This window comes from Myxine glutinosa, chromosome 11, assembly GCF_964187855.1.
Source record: "Myxine glutinosa chromosome 11, kmMyxGlut1.1, whole genome shotgun sequence".
Taxonomy (NCBI): Eukaryota; Metazoa; Chordata; class Myxini; order Myxiniformes; family Myxinidae; genus Myxine; species Myxine glutinosa.
This window is the reverse complement of record NC_136271.1, coordinates 43,800,530-43,817,893: the sequence shown is the minus strand read 5'-3', so window position 1 is coordinate 43,817,893 and position 17,364 is coordinate 43,800,530. Positions and strand designations below refer to the sequence as shown.

The following is a 17,364-nucleotide window of genomic DNA, read 5'->3' as shown; positions in this document are numbered from 1 at the left end:
GGGGCCCGAGGATCCGGAGGACGGACCCGGGTAGCCCAGTGCCAGAGAGGGCACCGAGTGGGGAGAGCGCCAGAGGGCCTTCCCCCAGGTAGTTAGGGTAGGGTAAGGAGCAGGTAAGCTCGGAGGCAACTGCAGTGGTGGAGGTGTGCAGGTGGGTAGACCTGCTGGGAGAGCTACACGTCACAGCCCAGAAATTGTGCGAGGGCACCGGGAGATGAATCGGGGGAGTGAGACCCCAAATTGAGAAGCACCACAGTTTGGTCAATGGGAATTTGGTTCTTAAAACCGCATAGAGTGTAAGATGGCCAATGGATTGGCAGGGAAGACCCCGGGTAATGTAAAGTTGTTAAAGTCATTTAGGAAATAGTTAGGATTGATGAACCTGTCGCACCATACGCAGCCACTTACCTGAGGTGATGATGATGACTCCACACCTGTGTTTTCTTTGTTCAGTGTGCAGGCAATGAGGATTGCTGTGTTGGATTGGTGAGACGCATCACGACGTGGATGAGACATTGGGGTGATTCCATCTCTCCCTCCTTAGGAGGGACTGATGATGAATTGGTGATGGCAAATTTTGATGAAAGTTGAAAATGGCAAATTTGATTGGTTAGGAGGGAGAGAAGACGAATTTGGTTTATGGGAGGAACGGGGAAGACAGTAGGGACGGTTGTTGATTGATTTGTAAAGTAGATGTTTATGAGTAGTTGTGTTTTGTGGATACAGTAAGGGGTAAGGGAGGGGCCATGTAGGTTACCTGGTGGGGGAGGGGGGGGCGTACGGTAGGAACGTACCTGTCTCACCTGGTTCCCATGTGCCCCCAGTGTGCATCACTTTGTATTGCGTGCACTTTTGCGCCCTTACCACCTTACTCAATTGTCTTCTTTTTGTCTCCCACCTCCGAGGATCTGGCTTTGGGGCAGAGAGAGAGGAGAGAGAGGTGCTGGCTCCGCAGTTGTGGGCCTGCACTTTCGCTGCTTGCTGCTGGGATCGATACACCATATGGACCGCAATGTTTGTGGCCGCCCACCATGGACCGCAGTTCTTATGCGGCCAAGCACCACCTGTGGATGGACCTATGGGTCAACGTGGCACCTATGCCAAACAGGTGAACCACTAATAGTTGGCCCCCGGAAGGCCACAATATAGAAATGGACGCGGTTGGCGCCTTTCTTTATTTCTAAGGAAGCCGGAAGGCCACGTACTTCAAGAAGGCAAGACCAGCGGCAGAACATCGGCCGGCTGCGACACCACCGGTGATTTATAAACACTTTATTGGTGCACCGGATGGTGCTGACTGTGTGATGGGGTGGTGCTTTTGGTGCTGGGAAGGGGTGCTCTGCACATTATTAAAGGCCGTAGGCCACAGAGCACTCGTGGGTTGGTGTATCGATGCTAGCATGCGTGCTCTCTCTATGCATAACATCTGCATGTGTTCCTCCAAAAACAGGTCCTGGATCGTAGTGTAAATATCAGCGTAGTCTTGTAAATAATGCTCCCTTCCGGCTGTATGTTTAGTTTGCGAATTCTTTCCGGATTCGGTTATCCTGTGGGTGTGTTTCTGTGAGGAGAAGGGTGCAACGTCGCAGGGGGACATATTTACTCATTTGTGAATATCTGTAAAACTGTCGCACTCAGGGTAGAGTTAATAGTAGAGGGAACTACATCTGAGTGCCACACTAAACTAGGTAAAAATTTATCGGGTCGGGATGCCCCGAGGGTAAAGAAGGGTGCAATGTTGCGGATATGGAATTTGGCCTCCGTATCCGCTTGTAAATATGCCCCTATTTCCCCAATACTCCCCAACTCTCCCTTACCCCATTCCTTAGTCCCATTGTCTGTAAACAACACCCAGTAGAGCCGATCTTCCCCTTCATCCCCCCATTAAATGTCGTGCCCAGGTCCACCACAGCTCACGTAGACAACTATAGGACATCTTGCTAGTTATTCTTAGTCTATGTCAGTTAAGGACTCGTTTCCACTAATTCTGACACTTCGTTGCACCAGAATGTGATTATATGGCACCTGTTAGGAAGTTTAGGACCTCCCCTTACCTCCCCGCATCTCTTCCTCAACAACAACAACAACAACGAAGCAGCAACACCAACTACAACAACAGCGGGGGGCGGCGCGGCGGCGGCGCGGGGAGTGCGCGTCCTCACTCCGGCTCGGTTAGCCGCCATGGCCCATGTGCTCCAGGTTACGGGGTTACCATGAAGGGGCTGGCCGTCAGCTCCTCGTCAAGGGCGGAGCCCCGGTAACTCCCCCCCGCACCCAATAAGAAGCGGCGGGCCGATTCCATCTGGGGTGGAGCTAACGAGCGAGGGCGTGGCTCCCCGCCGGATATACCGAGGGACTCACCGGAAGTGAGACGAGATGCGCCTCAGCCACGAACCAAGGAACCCGACGCCACCTCGAGCGCTGAATACCTCCCCGCATCTCCGGACCGAACCGAGCTGATTCTGCCCCTGAGCCCAGGTGCACCTGGAGCGATCGCTACCCGCTTTCCTTGCCATCAAACCCCGTGTGAGTCCGTTTTTGTCCTGTTTATCTGTGGTCTGTCGGGAATAAGATAAGTGTGTCTAAGTGCCTATCTTTCTATGCTGTCCCTCTTGTCCCTGTAATCTGAACCTTCCGCAACCTTGTAATTATAACCTCCGAGAACTGTACCCTTGGTGTCGTAGGTCATTTCTCCCAGCCGTGTGTCTTTTCCTTAATTGATTTAGCATAGCGCGATTAGTCAACCCCGGGTATAATCGGGTAACCTGTTGCAGACGTGGTCATACCAAACCGCTCGGTAAACCAACATCCATACCGCGTCTGTAACAGTATCATCGAATTATTGGGGGTGCTCAAGCACCTTACGATAGTATCATCGAATTATTTATTGGGGGTGCTCAAGCACCTTACGATAGTATCATCGAATTATTTATTGGGGGTGCTCAAGCACCTTACGATAGTATCATCGAATTATTGGGGGTGCTCAAGCACCTTACGATAGTATCATCGAATTATTGGGGGTGCTCAAGCACCTTACGATAGTATCATCGAATTATTGGGGGTGCTCAAGCACTCCATGCACTCTTGCAATCTACGGCCCTATTATATTCAAACAGTGTAAACATTGCACAAGTTACCTTGGGTTCAAAGGAGATGGCAATCTTGTCTGAAGTCCGTAACGTGTAGATGATGCGTCCTGCAACCACAGAAATGACCTCTTGCAGTGAGTGTGTCCAGAAGCTTGGTATCTCGGATAGGCAGATAACAATCAGATATTGCTCGCATGCAAGTTGGCTGTGTATTTGATGTATTCTGAAATGAAAAGTACAACATGTAGATTATAGACTAATAAAACAGTACACAAAGAAATTTAAAAAGAAAAACACAAAACTTTAAAGACATTAATCCGACATTACAGGATTTTGGACCCCTTTTGTCCTAATATTTGGACATTTTTGCCCGCATTTTTGCCCCATGGAGAACAACCACGGCACATGTAGTGCCTCTAAGAGACTGCTTCCATATTATGACCCCCTTATAGGCTACTCGGTACTATAAAATGAAGTATAGCTTCAAAATTACCTAATTTGTGTATTTTCGATTTTGCCCGCATTTTACCGCGATACCCTCCTCTACTTAAATCAACATAAAATAATTTCCCCAACAGACTCAGCGTGAGGCTCCGAGTATGTTAAACTACTTAAAATTCTGCGTCGAATGGTACCAAATACAGCTATGGTATATTTTTTGGAAGGTTTGGCCTATTTTTGAGCCATCTCGCCCAGACTATAATGTAACCATACGATTCTAGAGAAGTGTACTGCGTTGTCCGATGGACAAATAATGCAAGCGATGAATATTTTAATTCGCGGTGAATGGAAACAAAATGGAGTACACGGAGCACGTGGCCAGAAGGGATTCCTCACCTGGACCCCACCTTGACCAAATTCCCGCTTAAACGAACCATTCACAATGACGGTGCGAGAGTTACTCAGCCAGCCAAGTGGAACATTTGAACATCAGGTTTCAGTAAACAAAGCGAAACCTCCACAGGATCATCACTGTAACTCTGCTCGCACAACAGCAAAGGCCTCAACAAGCACAAGGCTCGGAAAAGGTTTAACATTACACATATAATCATTCATATAATATATCCGCACAACACGGTCACCCCTCAATAAATCACCCATATTATCATTAAATGGCGGACAAACTAACAGAGCGGACAGTTACCTGGAGAACGCCACACGCGAGAAAGAAGGAAAATCCCTCGAAGGAGCCGCCGCTCTTCATGCTTCGATCACGTGATGCCTCGTCGACTTCCTTCCGTTTGAAAGTGAATCGTGTGCCGCCACTGGTCAAGTCAACCCGGACCAAACAATGCAAGTACAATTCAAGTAAATTCTGTTAATTAAAGAATTCCCAAGGAAAAGTAAAGTTTTATGAAGTGCAAAAATCGTACACCTCGCATGGAGCGCCACCAGCTACACCGCAGTAATTATACAGTACAGCACAAACTTCGACGTTGAACCCAAGCCGCCTACACTCTGTGCCAATTTTAACCTATCAGTTACTAATAATTATTAATTCTGAAATAAAGGGGGTGAAAAGTTCAGCTTCTGTATTAAGAATCGACGGTTTGGGTTTTCGTGCTGAGACGTGCCTTAAAAGGTGTCGGAAGGGTATTGTCGTTAAAATTGTGGTCACCCGTGGGAATCGGCAACTATTAAATACATGGTTAAAAGTATCAGCCGGAATGCGGAATGCGAAGCTCGAAATTACAAGGAGGATTTTGATGGTCGTGCTATTCATGTGAGAAGTGGGATTTGATAGTCCTGTATATAAAGGGACTCCAGGATTTGAGAATCGCGTGTTGTCGAGGCGGGGTTTGATGGTCACGCGTTGAGGAAGGGGCGGGGTTTGAGGATTTTGCGTTAAGGGAGGGGCGGTGTTTATCGATTACGCTCATTGGTGGTTTCCAGCCACGCGATTGGCTGCTTCATGTCACGGGGTAACCGTGGCGCGTTCGTGAATGCTGTCATTGCTGTGGCGTCTCCAAACAGAGGGACATTAGAACCGTTTCAACAAGTTTCTTCTTTTTCTTGAGATAATTTATTTTTGTGGTGGACGTCGATTGCCCGGTTTGCAGGTGATTTTAAGCATTGCTTGTAGTTCCCTGCTTGAGAAAATGAATATTCTGAAGTAAAAATCTATATTGATTTATAAGATTGGTATTTCTGTCAGCGAAGCGCATCGGGTCTTATATTCGAGTTTTGTTGAACTGAAATGTATTTGATGCAAATCAACCAATTAATGAGAACATAATTATCTGTAGGAGTGTCGTGGGGCTGTTTCTTATGTCATTCGCTGAGTTGGGATGTTTTCATTGGGTTATGGAAGAGAAGGAAAGATAATACTAGTACTAAGTAATAGGGAACAGAAGGTACGTGGGAGAGGACTGAGGAGTGTGGAGGGAAGCGACAGCAGTACCATGCCCGGATAAAGGGGCATGGTGAAGCATGTCAATGGGCATCATGGCACGGAGCAGCATGGTTTTGGGGCATCATGGCACGATGAAGCATGGTTTCGGGGCATCATGGCACGGAGCATCATGGCACGGGGCAGCATGGCAAGGGGCATCATGGCAAGGGGCAGCATGGTTTTGGGCATCATGGCACGATGAAGCATGGTTTCGGGGCATCATGGCACGGAGCATCATGGCACGGGGCAGCATGGCAAGGGGCATCATGTCAAGGGGCATCATGGCACGGGGCAGCATGGCACGGGGCATCATGGCACGATGAAGCATGGCACGATGAAGCATGGCACGAGGAAGCATGGCACGGGGAAGCATGGCATGGGGCAGCATGGTTTTGGGGCATCATGGCACGATGAAGCATGGTTTCGGGGCATCATGGCACGGAGCATCATGGCACGGGGCAGCATGGCAAGGGGCATCATGGCAAGGGGCATCATGGCATGGGGCAGCATGGCACGGGGCATCATGGCACGATGAAGCATGGCACGGGGAAGCATGGCACGGGGAAGCATGGCACGGGGCAGCATGGTTTTGGGGCATCATGGCACGGTGAAGCATGGCACGGGGCAGCATGGTTTTGGGGCATCATGGCACGGAGCATCATGGCACGGGGCAGCATGGCAAGGGGCATCATGGCACGGTGAAGCATGGTTTTGGGGCATCATGGCACGGTGAAGCATGGCACGGGGCATCATGGCACGGGGAAGCATGGCACGGGGAAGCATGGCACGGGGAAGCATGGCACGGGGCAGCATGGTTTTGGGGCATCATGGCACGGTGAAGCATGGCACGGGGCAGCATGGTTTTGGGGCATCATGGCACGGGGCAGCATGGCAAGGGGCATCATGGCACGGTGAAGCATGGTTTTGGGGCATCATGGCACGGTGAAGCATGGCACGGGGCATCATGGCACGGTGAAGCATGGTTTTGGGGTATCATGGCACGGTGAAGCATGGCACGGGGCATCATGGCACGGTGAAGCATGGGTTCGGGGCATCATGGCACGGAGCATCATGGCATGCGGCATCATGGTACAGGGCAGCATGGCACGGTGAAGCATGGTTTTGGGGCATCATGGCACGGTGAAGCATGGTTTTGGGGCATCATGGCACGGTGAAGCATGGCACGCAACATCATGGCACGGTGAAGCATGGTTTCGGGGCATCATGGCACGGGGCATCATAGCACGGGGCAGCATGGCACGGGGCATCATGGCACGGGGCAGCATGGCACCACCGTGAAGCATGGCACGGGGCATCATGGCATGGTGAAGCATGGTTTCGGGGCATCATGGCACGATGAAGCATGGCACGGAGCAGCATGGCACGGGGAAGCATGACACGGGGCAGCATGGCACGGGGCAGCATGGCACCGTGAAGCATGGCACGGTGAAGCATGGTTTCGAGGCATCATGGCACGGAGCAGCATGGCACGGGGAAGCATGACACGGAGCAGCATGGCACGGGGCATCATGGCACGGGGCATCATGGCACAGTGAAGCATGGCACGGGGAAGCATGGCACGGGGCAGCATGGCACGGAGCAGCATGGCACGGAGCAGCATGGCACGGGGCATCATGGCACGGGGCAGCATGGCACGGTGAAGCATGGCACGGTGAAGCATGGCACGGAGCAGCATGGCACGGGGCATCATGGCACGGGAAAGCATGGCATGGGGCAGCACAGCATGGAGCAGCATGGCACAGGGCAGCATGGCACAGGGCAGCATGGCACAGTGAACCATGGCACGGAGCAGCATGAAACGGAGCAGCATGGCACGTTGAAGCATGGCACGGTGAAACATGGCACGGAGCAGCATGAAACGGAGCAGCATGGCATGGAGCAGCATGAAACGGAGCAGCATGGCACGGTGAAGCATGGCACGGTGAAGCATGGCACGGAGCAGCATGGCACAGGGCAGCATGGCACGGAGCAGCATGACACGGAGCAGCATGGCACGGAGCAGCATGGCACGGAGCAGCATGGCACGGAGCAGCATGGCACGGAGCAGCATGGCACGGAGAAGCATGGCATGGAGAAGCAATGTTGATTAATTAACCCGCTCACGTGAAGCGAAGAGTGGGGTGAAGCATTTGTTTCACTTCTGTCTGTCCTTCCATTTACAAATATCAGTTTATGATCGAGGATCAACTTCATTTCAATTGGATGTTATAATTTGAACATTAATCGGAACATGAAGTTGTAGTTTATCAGTAGTTTGCCTCAGAATTCGTCCCGATCCCACATTTGTAGAGAAGAGTGAGATAAAAAAATGTTTTACGCTGTCTGACTGTCTAGCCGATAAACTAAATTGAAAATCATTCCAAACAGGAAACTTGCTGTTTTTAAGGACTTCATAAAGGACACAAACACCAGGAATGAATAACTAATGTAATGTGTTAGGGTGGTGTAAAAGATGCTGCATCACTGCGGTTAACTTCCTAAAAACATTTTTTCTTCGACCTTTGAAATCTTTATTTTATTTCAATTGAATTATATACTTCAACACTGTAGAACACAAATCACCGTTTTGGCACTTTAAAAACCCTCCCATTTAGCAGTAATTGGACAAAATATAACAGCATTTTATGTCATAATGGCCAATCAAATTTGCCGCTTGAAGACCCAGCCCATGTCCTTGTTTCTTGAGCCAGGGACGAATAAATATTTAATTACAACAGCAGGCAAGTGTAATCTTCATATATTAGTGTGCAACCTATTCCACACCTCAAACCTGAAAGCTACTAACCTCTTTACTGTAACAGTTTATAAAGTACTGTATTTACATTGCAAGTTGTACGTGACATTTGTCCTGCAGACGTGACATGAGTTGCTACCTCACTGTGCTACAGCTGTGGTTGGGAGTCATTGGCATGACGGCACTGGTCACTGGTTGGCAAAGTTTTCAAGATCACACCTTTCTCTCTGAAATGGTCTACATGAGGAGCGCTGAGCAGAGTATGGAAAAGTATACCTGAGATCTCTGTTAATAGAGAGCTTCGTAAGCGAACCTCTATGGCAATTGCATGCATATGTAAATCCATTCAAAATTTCACTGTCATTCCCCATTCCCTTGGGAACAAAATTTCATGTTGTCATTTCAAATGTCCCTTCCATGATCCGCCATCTTGTCCCTTCCATGATCCGCCATTTTGTCCCTTTCATGATCCGCCATCTTGCTCACGTGATCTTGCTTTGGTCTGGCACGACCGATAAATTATTTTCACCTGGTGATTAAAATCAATAAATTACAATACAGTACTGTACAGCACAGTTTTGAATTCGAAACCGCTCATCATTTACGCCAGCTACACCTACTTCTTTTTTCCACCAGCTACACCGGCTTCAGTTTTCCGTCAGCTACACCGATTTCAGTTTTCCGCCATCTACACCGACTTCATAGAGAGCTTCGTAAAGCCTCAGTCACACTGGATCGTACGTTTCCTGGATCGTGCGATTGGTGGCAATTTGGCCGAGGTACGGCCAATCGGCAATGTTTGCTACGATCTCCATTTGCGATCGCATACTGCGATTGCTCTTAAGACTGGTGGTAGGTCATCGTACGATTGGTGGTACGCGTGGTCGTGCGATCACCAAAGATTGGAGAAGATCGATCGCAAGATCAATCGTAGGTAATCGTGCGAATAGTGGTGGCGATCAGCGACCGATCGTACGATCAATCGTGGCGACCTGCGACCACTCGCACGATCGATCGCAGCCAGTCGCAGCCAGTCGTGAGATGGGTCGCTCGATCCAATCTAAAGGCTCGCGATCATGCATCAGCAGTCACCTACCTCTCAAGGAGTACACTTCGTCAAACTTTTCAACTGAAACTATAATTTGCTATGCCTCCCAAGAAGGGAGCTGTGGCCTGGCAGCTTAGTTCTGCACATTACGTTATTGTGTTAAAGATTTTACTTTGACAAAGAACTTTGTTTGTGTATGCATGTATTGATTTAATTTGTATTTAAAATAATAATTTTTTCCATTGTAATATAAACCAGTCATTTATTACTCAGACCATACACACACAATAAAGACAACTAATTATTACTTTTTCTCCTGACATACCATGAAATAGCATGTTTATTGTACAAGTTCATTGCAAAATAGATGTGCAAAAATAGATCATACACATAGCATATAATATATGATACACATATCTCAAAAAAAAAATCAAAATTCCAACATTCACACAACAGTTCCTAAATCATGTTATCCTGCCATGGGACACTGCCGACGTTATTGTAGTTGTGCTTGAGGTAAACGCGCACAGCCTTGGCGAGCTGAAGACTGCGAGCTAAAGACTGGTGGTACCACCAATCGTAAGGTCGTGCAACCAGTCGGGACAGGTCGTGACTGGTCGCACTACCGATCGTGAGGTCGTACGACAGGTGGCACCACCAATCGTCAGGTGGTAGGACCAGTAGCACGACCAATCGTGCGACTACTTGACCCGCGATCATGCATGACTGGTGGTGCGTCCATGCGCGACTGGTGGTACGACCATGTAAGACCTGTCTGCGACCTCTTACGATTTGGAATCGCAGGTCAGAAGTTTTGAACATGACCATCGACCTTGCTGCGACTGATTTTGCTCTGGCGATCACCCACGACCTCTGCGACCAGTCGCGCGCTCTTTCTACAATTTGCCCGTGATTCCAACATTTTTCGGTCGCAGCTAGTTCGTAACCTGGTCGCAGGCCCGGTGTGATTGGGGCCTAAGCGAACCTCTATGGCAATTGCATGTATATGTAAATCCATTGAAAATTTCACTGTCATTCCCCATTCCCTTGGGAACAAAATTTCATGTTGTCATTTCAAATGTCCCTTCCATGATCCGCCATCTTGCTCACGTGATCTTGCTTTGGTCTGGCACGACGATAAATTATTTTCACCTGGTGATTAATATACACTAGAATCCCACATTCTCTGATGTTGTTTTTATTGTTTTTAATGTTTATTTCATCTCTTGGCCTTGCTGTGTTTTAATTTGTTGGGTGTAGTGACTAAGGTAGTGTAGCTGGTGGTACCTCATGAGGTGGTTCATATATCTTAAGATTTTTAATAGAGCTTCGTATGCGAACCTCTATGGCAATTGCATGTATATGTAAATCCATTCAAAATTTCACTGTCATTCCCCATTTCCTTTGGAACAAAATTTCATGTCATTTCAAATGTCCTTTCCATGATCTGCCATCTTGCTCACGTGATCTTGCTTTGCTGGCCGATCTCTCAAGCGTTAAACGAAGGCCACACGAAGAATGTGACGTATTTCCCTTTTATTTTTCTACTTCCGGCTTTCTTCAAATTAAGGCTTAATTTCCGTTACGCAATGACAGGAAACAATCCTGAATACACTTTAACTACCTTTAGAGTCGACACCACCACGTAGCTCACATCTCTCAACTAAACAATATAAAAAAGCGATCCTTATTTTGCGAGGGCTGCATACTCGATCGACTGACCATTGTCGACGAAGCTATCACTCTACGCAATGCGTATTTTCATATTAATCTACATAAAGCAAAAACATCCTTTGTATTAAAAGAAAGGGCTATGCACATCATGGAATTGCAAAACAATGATAAAAATCACCCCCATCCTCATACTTTCATATTGTCGTGTGATTACCCTCTGGTGAACACCGCAGGGTGACACAGAGGACCAAACGAGCTTTTAACTCCGAGGCATTTAATTCAATGGCGGACCTTCGTTACACGCGAAGGAAGCAAGTGGGGGAGAAGCCATAAGCGCATACCTTCACGGATCCCACCGGCAGTCTTCAAACCTGCAAAAATCAACTCAAACCGACACGAGAAATAAAATGTACAAAAATACCGGATTTATTATAGAAAATGCCGGTCACAAAACAATGCACAATAAAACTGTATTCCTAATTGGAGTGCTCCCATACAGACCCAAATACAGACAAAGGATAAAATAACTGGAAAATAAATATGTGTAGTTTGTGGCACTTAGCTCAAATCGGCTGGTGTATCTCGTCAGGAATCGTCAAAGATCATCTGAGGCCTTGGCGGGAACCTGCGTTCCTTGGCGCAAACCAGGCCTCCGTGCACAGTTCGCTCATCCAGCCGTGCTTATCTTCGCGATCTTGTTCGGGAAACTGCAGTTCTCAGTCCGCAGCTCTTTCTCCTCACGATCACTATCAAGATGTCAGAACACGACTGCCCGTGATGAATCTCCCTTGCGTAAGAAGGCAAAATGCGACCGTTCGCTATGAGATCCAGAATGAGAAGAAGCAAGAAGAAAAAATGTCTGCCGTTCCAATTATTTTGTACTTGAGGCTCTGACGTCATCCCACGACGTCTCCATGTCCGCTCCTATCAGTAAGTCCCATCTTACCAGTCCCGATGCCAATCAAATCCCGGTCCAATCACTGCTCTTCGGGGCGTGGCTCATGGTCCTGCCTGTGCATGTGCGCTCACTAAGTCGATGTTGTTCACGGTAGTGCTTGATGCCTGGTTTCCGGTTGGTTTTTAATTAGCGTTATGAATTATGGTGCCGATTGCTTGGCTATGGTGTGTAGTGCGGTGTCATAAGGAACACAGGAAAAGATTACAGAGGCCATTACATACAGGATATTAATTTACCCATAATCCCTCACTAATTAACATAACCCCACCCCTCTCATGGGGACACATATATTTACACGACATACGGTCTAAACGAATTTCCTACTTATGATACATGGGATTTCTTCTTCTTCACAACAGTCGGGGCACACACACTACCTATTTATATAATAATAGCGTAAGGACTCGACTTTGTTATCCCTTTTACGCCGCACCCAGTGACCCGATGCCCATGGCACTAATGGATTTACGATCTACGAACGGCGCTCTTTGTTTATCACGTACAGCCATACTCGAAAAATCTGAATTAGCCGACGTTGGGGCCCAAAAGCATCCGATTAACTGCCGATACGACGCCATCGTATTGGCGCCTGCTGGGCGAAGGCGAAGCAAGCCATCCGCTGATTGGGCAATCCAGAGCATGCATTTGTGCCGGTGTCGGCGATCGTTGTTCATATACGCAATCTTCATTCTCATCTTTCTTCCTAACTCTTACTCGGACAAGCAAATCCCCTATGCCATCCATAATGGTACACTCTATCCATACACCACATCCTACCTTCCGTGGATGTTCCACGGGTTTCGGCGAGTACAATTCTAATTGGACTAAGGTAATCATTGCCTACCCCCTACAAACGTAACAATATATATATATATATATATATATATATATATATATATATATATATATAAAACAACCTATTCAGGGACAATCTATTTTTAAGGAGGCACATGGTTGGTTGGGGGAGGGTGGTTAAAATGTGGTTAAATAAAGAACATAAATTCAGAATAGCAAGATAAGGGAGTATGATAGGGACAAAGAAAGGAAGTTAGGGTAATTGGGAGAGAAGGGAAAGCAGTTTGGGAGTAGATGAATAAGAAGGGAGGAAAGAGGAAAGCGAAGACATGCACGGAGCATAAAGGGGATCAGTGGGGTGAAAGTGCGGATATTTGTGTACATAATAAATAGATTGCCCATAAAATCTTGCATGACAAATTCTCATAATGAAATTGCAGATATTGAATTAGAATAATTTGATGGCAATAAATGCCAAAATCCAACTCGGACTTAAACGATATGTGAACAATATACTCGTAGATACTAGATAGTAACCTGCTTACAAAACTTTTGCAAGGTTCATGTTGTCACAGCAGTCTCAAGTCACTGTGAAAAACATGTGGGCATGGGTCTTTTTGTTGGATAACCTTCTTGTTTCCTTGTCTCACTGACCCTCATTCAGCGAACGGGCTACAAGCCAGGACGTTTGGACTGTGGACTTTGCTTTCCGGTGCTGTCCGCATGGCTTGTGCAGTGAACATAACCAACAGATCGTAAGGAGGTTCAGCTTTATATGTGATTTCAGCATCAGAGTGGTACAAGTTAACAGGAACCTCTCTTATCCCCATCCTCACACACCTCCTCCTTATTCTTGCCCTTTCCTCTGTCAAAATCACGCAGTGCCATGGTAGGGTTGAATGAAAATGGAAAAATGAGGAATTTACATTTGAGACAGTGTACATCGATAATGAGCATTAAAGGTTTTTATTTTTATTTTTTTGTTAATATAATGGCGCAGCAATGTGATGTCTTGTTAAAAATATACAGTAAACAAAGGTAAAGTAAAGTAGAGAGCACATAGAACAACGCTCCTCGTGCAGTCTTGATAAAAAGACATGGGAAGTGTCTTTTCAACTGAAGAAACTTTACTATCTCAAAACTATCTCAAAAACAATCTATATTTCCTACGATCCAATAAATATATACTGTCGGACCCCGCTATTTGCGGTTCCGCTATTCGCGGCTTCAGCATATTTGCGGGTTTGGCGTATTCGCGGGTGATAAAATGCGGCGACCTGTTTCTCTATTCGCGGAAAAGTGTTCGGTGAATTCACAGTTTTTCAGGGGCATTTAAACAATGCCGCGGCATACATTCACTGAATTTTCATCGACCTTTGTGGATTATCGTCGACATTCGTGGGATTTGCCTCGCCATTTGCGGGACTTTGTCAACGATAATCCGCAAAGGTCTGTCATTCACTGGATTTGCCTCGCCATTCGTGGATTTTGCCTCACCATTTGTGGATTTTGCCTCATCATTCGTGGATTTTGCCTCACCATTCGCGGTTTGGTCATCTCTATTTGTGGATTTTTGCGACTCGTGAACCTAACCCCCCTTTTTCCATTGAAACAATGCCCCGCTATTCGCGGTTTCGCTATTCGCGGATTTTCCAGGAATGTATCGCCCGTGAATAGCGGGATTTCAGGGTATATTTAATCTATTTGGTCTGAATCTCGATATTCCCCAACACTGAGAGGACTGAGAGTACCAGTTCACTGGTAATTCCCTGTTTGTCGTAAAAGGCGACAAAAAGGGTTGGCGGCAGGAAGGGCATCCGGCCGTAAAACATTGCTTCAAAAAGGGGACCAACAAAAACAACAACAACCACGGTGCCCGAAAAAGGCCAACCCCCGCTTTGCGGGGGAAAATGGCCTCTAAAGGTGTTTTTTTACTGAGAGCACAAGCGGCAAATTTGATTGGTCGGGATGACGTAAAATGGCGAAATATTTTTGTCCAAGTACTGCACAACTGGAGGTTTCTGGAAGTGCCAACATGCCAAATTTTGTTTTCCAGTTCAATTATATAAGTCAATTGAAATAAAAACAGGTTTTAAAGGCTGCAGGAAAAAACCAGAACAAACTTTTGAAGTTTACTGCCGTTGATGCACCGTCTTTTAGAAATCGAAAGCTCTCAAAATTATTGTAATCTCCTGTGATGTGGCTGAAGTAGAAGGTGTATTGCATTGACATCGCAGCCACTTCAGTGCTGTCTCCATTTTCTACCGTCAATGCTCCAGTATTGCTCCATCCACTTTATCAGTCCTCCAACCCTCCCCAGGATGTATGTGTTCTTCCAGTAACCCCTCCTGGTTAAACTTCCAAAATCCAACAAAACTAGCATTTTGTAAAATGTAGACTTAGTGTTACGGGGTCCTCCCCTATTTACCTGGTCTCGGTGACCTCCGAACCTCGAGGGGAGCCCCGGCAGAGAAATATGTTATCCTTGGGGAAATCAATCAGAGCATTAAGGAGACCACACCAAGGGTTATGAACGAACAAGGATATATTCACAATCCCAAACACATAAAGGGTGAATACATCAATTCACAATTACAATCACAATATTTGAGATGGTACCACCTTATATATCCCTCTAACCCAACTTACGGCACTTCCCCCCCCCCCAATGTCTCTGGACTCCTCCAAGGCGACGTCGAGTCGCTCCGGCGATCGTCAGATCAATGGCCGCTCAAAGTCAATTGAGGCTTGGACGAGTGAAACAACCCGGAGATCATGTGATCCAGTTCCCGCACAGTGGCGGTGGTATGGGCGCTTTCCCAAGACGCTCCAAACATGCACGTACACCGTGCAGCCGCAAACCGCACCGTCTCCTTCAAAGGCCGCTGGCGCGCACACACGTCCTTGGCAACCCACCGAGGAAGGCGAACTCAGCAGACGCGGCAACCTTATTCTGCGAATGCCGTGCAACGCGCGCGAGTCCCAATGGCGGCAGTCTTGCACTCGCGGCGAACTTATGCGATGAGGGTTCATCCGAATCCGACGTCGATCTGACACGCAGATGCGAACAGTCCCAGCGATCACAACGCTGAAGGCAGGACTTCCTTTATAGGCTCAACCGCACCGTCTCCTTCGACAATGCTCGCTACGGAGCTTCAACCACCACGTCTTTTCCGGTCTCCTCCCACCTCCTTTTCTTCGCTCCACCTCTTCCGGTCTCGATCCGGATTTCCTTTAAACAACAACAATCCCAATACTTGGACCCACAATAATAACAACAACACTAAGAATGAGTGCCGAACCCGTAACACTTAGGTATACAAGTCTGACACACCATGTAAATTATTATATGGTGATAACCTTGTATTGACCTACATGATGTCAATTTCAGAATCTATTACATCACGATGTGGACCTTCATTCTTGCTTTTGGGCACTTTGTGGCTGAAGTGTGGGTGTACAAAACTGCATACCTGAGTCAAGGCATTATGGCTCCCCTCCTAGTTGCAGGTAATAAAACATCCACCTTAGGCTAACTGACATTTTAAAGGGAAGAGTAACACTGTGGTATGATCTGGACACATAGATATGATGTATCACATGCTTCTGGGGTTTCTGCATCTTTGATATTTTTTTCGACAGGTGCATCTTTGATTGCAATGCTGGTTGGATTGATCCATCTGCCTCCTAGTGATGCAACTAGAGCTGCACCAAGCAAGCATAACAAAGAGTGATATGGATCCAAGTATCATCAACTCCATCCGATGATACAATTCGATTTGCTTTAGCCTTGCCTGCAAGTATGCAATTCTAATGTATATCAAATCTCAAAACAATGAAACTTTGTGGGTAATAATGTCACACCTGGGATTTGTATATTAACGACCACTGATGATATGTTGCTCTTTGTTAATATAATTAACACACAATGGGTTCCACGGCAAAAGTCCATTTGCAGCAATTCATTATCTTTTTTCCGTGATGAACAAAACAACATGTGTATTTTTGTGGAACTTGGAATTCATTGCCATTTGATGTGATCATAAATCATTATGGTTTGGCTACATTACCCCACAAGGATCTTTAATGGTTTCTGCCAAATTTAATGCCAAACGTTGGCTGGAGTGGTGTAAATGGTTTCTTTAATGGTTTCTGTAGCTTAAAAAGCCTTAAAGGTGCACATAATCAGATTTTTTTTCTTGATTTGATTATACTGATTTTTAAGTAATAAACAAATAACTGAACGTGGTTTTTAATTCTAGTAATTTTTGAGGTGTTAGTTAAAAAAGTGAACCCAGTGGGTACCTCCCCTAAAAATTATAGATAACCGCAATGATCATGACGTCATCTGCGTGACGTAATCGAGGGAAAGATTGTCTCAACCCACAATGGATAATGGCTGCACAACTCGCTTCAGATTCGTCATAAAGTACATTTGACGAAGATTTTTCTGATTAAGAATTCTCACATTAGGTTGGAGATTGAAGGTGATTTAGGCTGGAATTTGTAGTTCGTCCAGGATGCAAACGATAACGCACTTACTCCGCAAAAGACACCATAGGATCTGTAAAAGTCACTGAGGTCTCCTTCAGCAGCCAGGCAAGCCATAATTATAGGCAACCAGGCCTGTGCATTATTATACATGACCCTTAG

At 46.7% G+C, this 17,364-nt stretch overlaps 2 protein-coding genes and 1 non-coding gene across 9 annotated transcripts in view; 1 reads left to right on the top strand and 2 right to left on the bottom strand.

Moving 5' to 3' along the window:
* LOC137436612 (uncharacterized) overlaps positions 1 to 4,535 on the bottom strand; it is a 105,438-nt gene extending 100,903 nt beyond the window's left edge. For 3 of the 6 annotated variants that reach the window (XM_068130560.2, XM_068130559.2, XM_068130558.2), the window contains exons 1-2: positions 4,234 to 4,534; positions 3,138 to 3,312 (exon numbers count right to left, since the gene is read on the bottom strand). The gene's annotated coding sequence lies outside the window, so the exon portion shown is untranslated. Of the gene's footprint in view, positions 1 to 3,137; positions 3,313 to 4,233 lie in introns of all 6 variants that reach the window. The other 3 variants (XR_013624942.1, XR_010986322.2, XM_068130561.2) reach the window with 2 other exon arrangements.
* On the bottom strand, positions 3,988 to 4,067 carry LOC137437137 (small nucleolar RNA SNORD53/SNORD92). The gene has a single exon (XR_010986436.1). It is a non-coding gene; the product is annotated as a small nucleolar RNA SNORD53/SNORD92 (small nucleolar RNA).
* A 119-nt stretch (positions 4,536 to 4,654) lies between the features above and the next one.
* LOC137436326 (ergosterol biosynthetic protein 28 homolog) lies at positions 4,655 to 16,955 on the top strand. 2 transcript variants are annotated; one of them, XM_078786606.1, is made up of 5 exons: positions 4,655 to 5,149; positions 8,391 to 8,496; positions 13,376 to 13,466; positions 16,103 to 16,221; positions 16,354 to 16,955. In XM_078786606.1, exons 2-5 carry the CDS (start codon positions 8,412 to 8,414, stop codon positions 16,443 to 16,445), a joined length of 387 nt encoding a protein of 128 aa, XP_078642732.1. In that variant the 5' UTR covers positions 4,655 to 5,149; positions 8,391 to 8,411; the 3' UTR covers positions 16,446 to 16,955. The 2 variants fall into 2 exon arrangements, with proteins under 2 accessions (XP_078642732.1, XP_078642731.1); XM_078786605.1 differs by having other exon boundaries at positions 4,969 to 5,149; positions 8,357 to 8,496.
* The last annotated feature ends 409 nt before the right edge of the window (positions 16,956 to 17,364 follow it).

What these genes read in the sequence shown, in the direction of transcription:
- LOC137436326 (XM_078786605.1), top strand. Translation starts at nt 8,364, where the DNA reads ATGAGTTGCTACCTCACTGTGCTACAGCTGTGGTTGGGAGTCATTGGC. An exon ending in CATGAGGAGCGCTGAGCAGA is followed by an intron (nt 8,497 to 13,375) that starts GTATGGAAAAGT and finishes ACCCTCATTCAG; the next exon opens with CGAACGGGCTACAAGCCAGG. An exon ending in GGCTCCCCTCCTAGTTGCAG is followed by an intron (nt 16,222 to 16,353) that starts GTAATAAAACAT and finishes TTTTTTCGACAG; the next exon opens with GTGCATCTTTGATTGCAATG.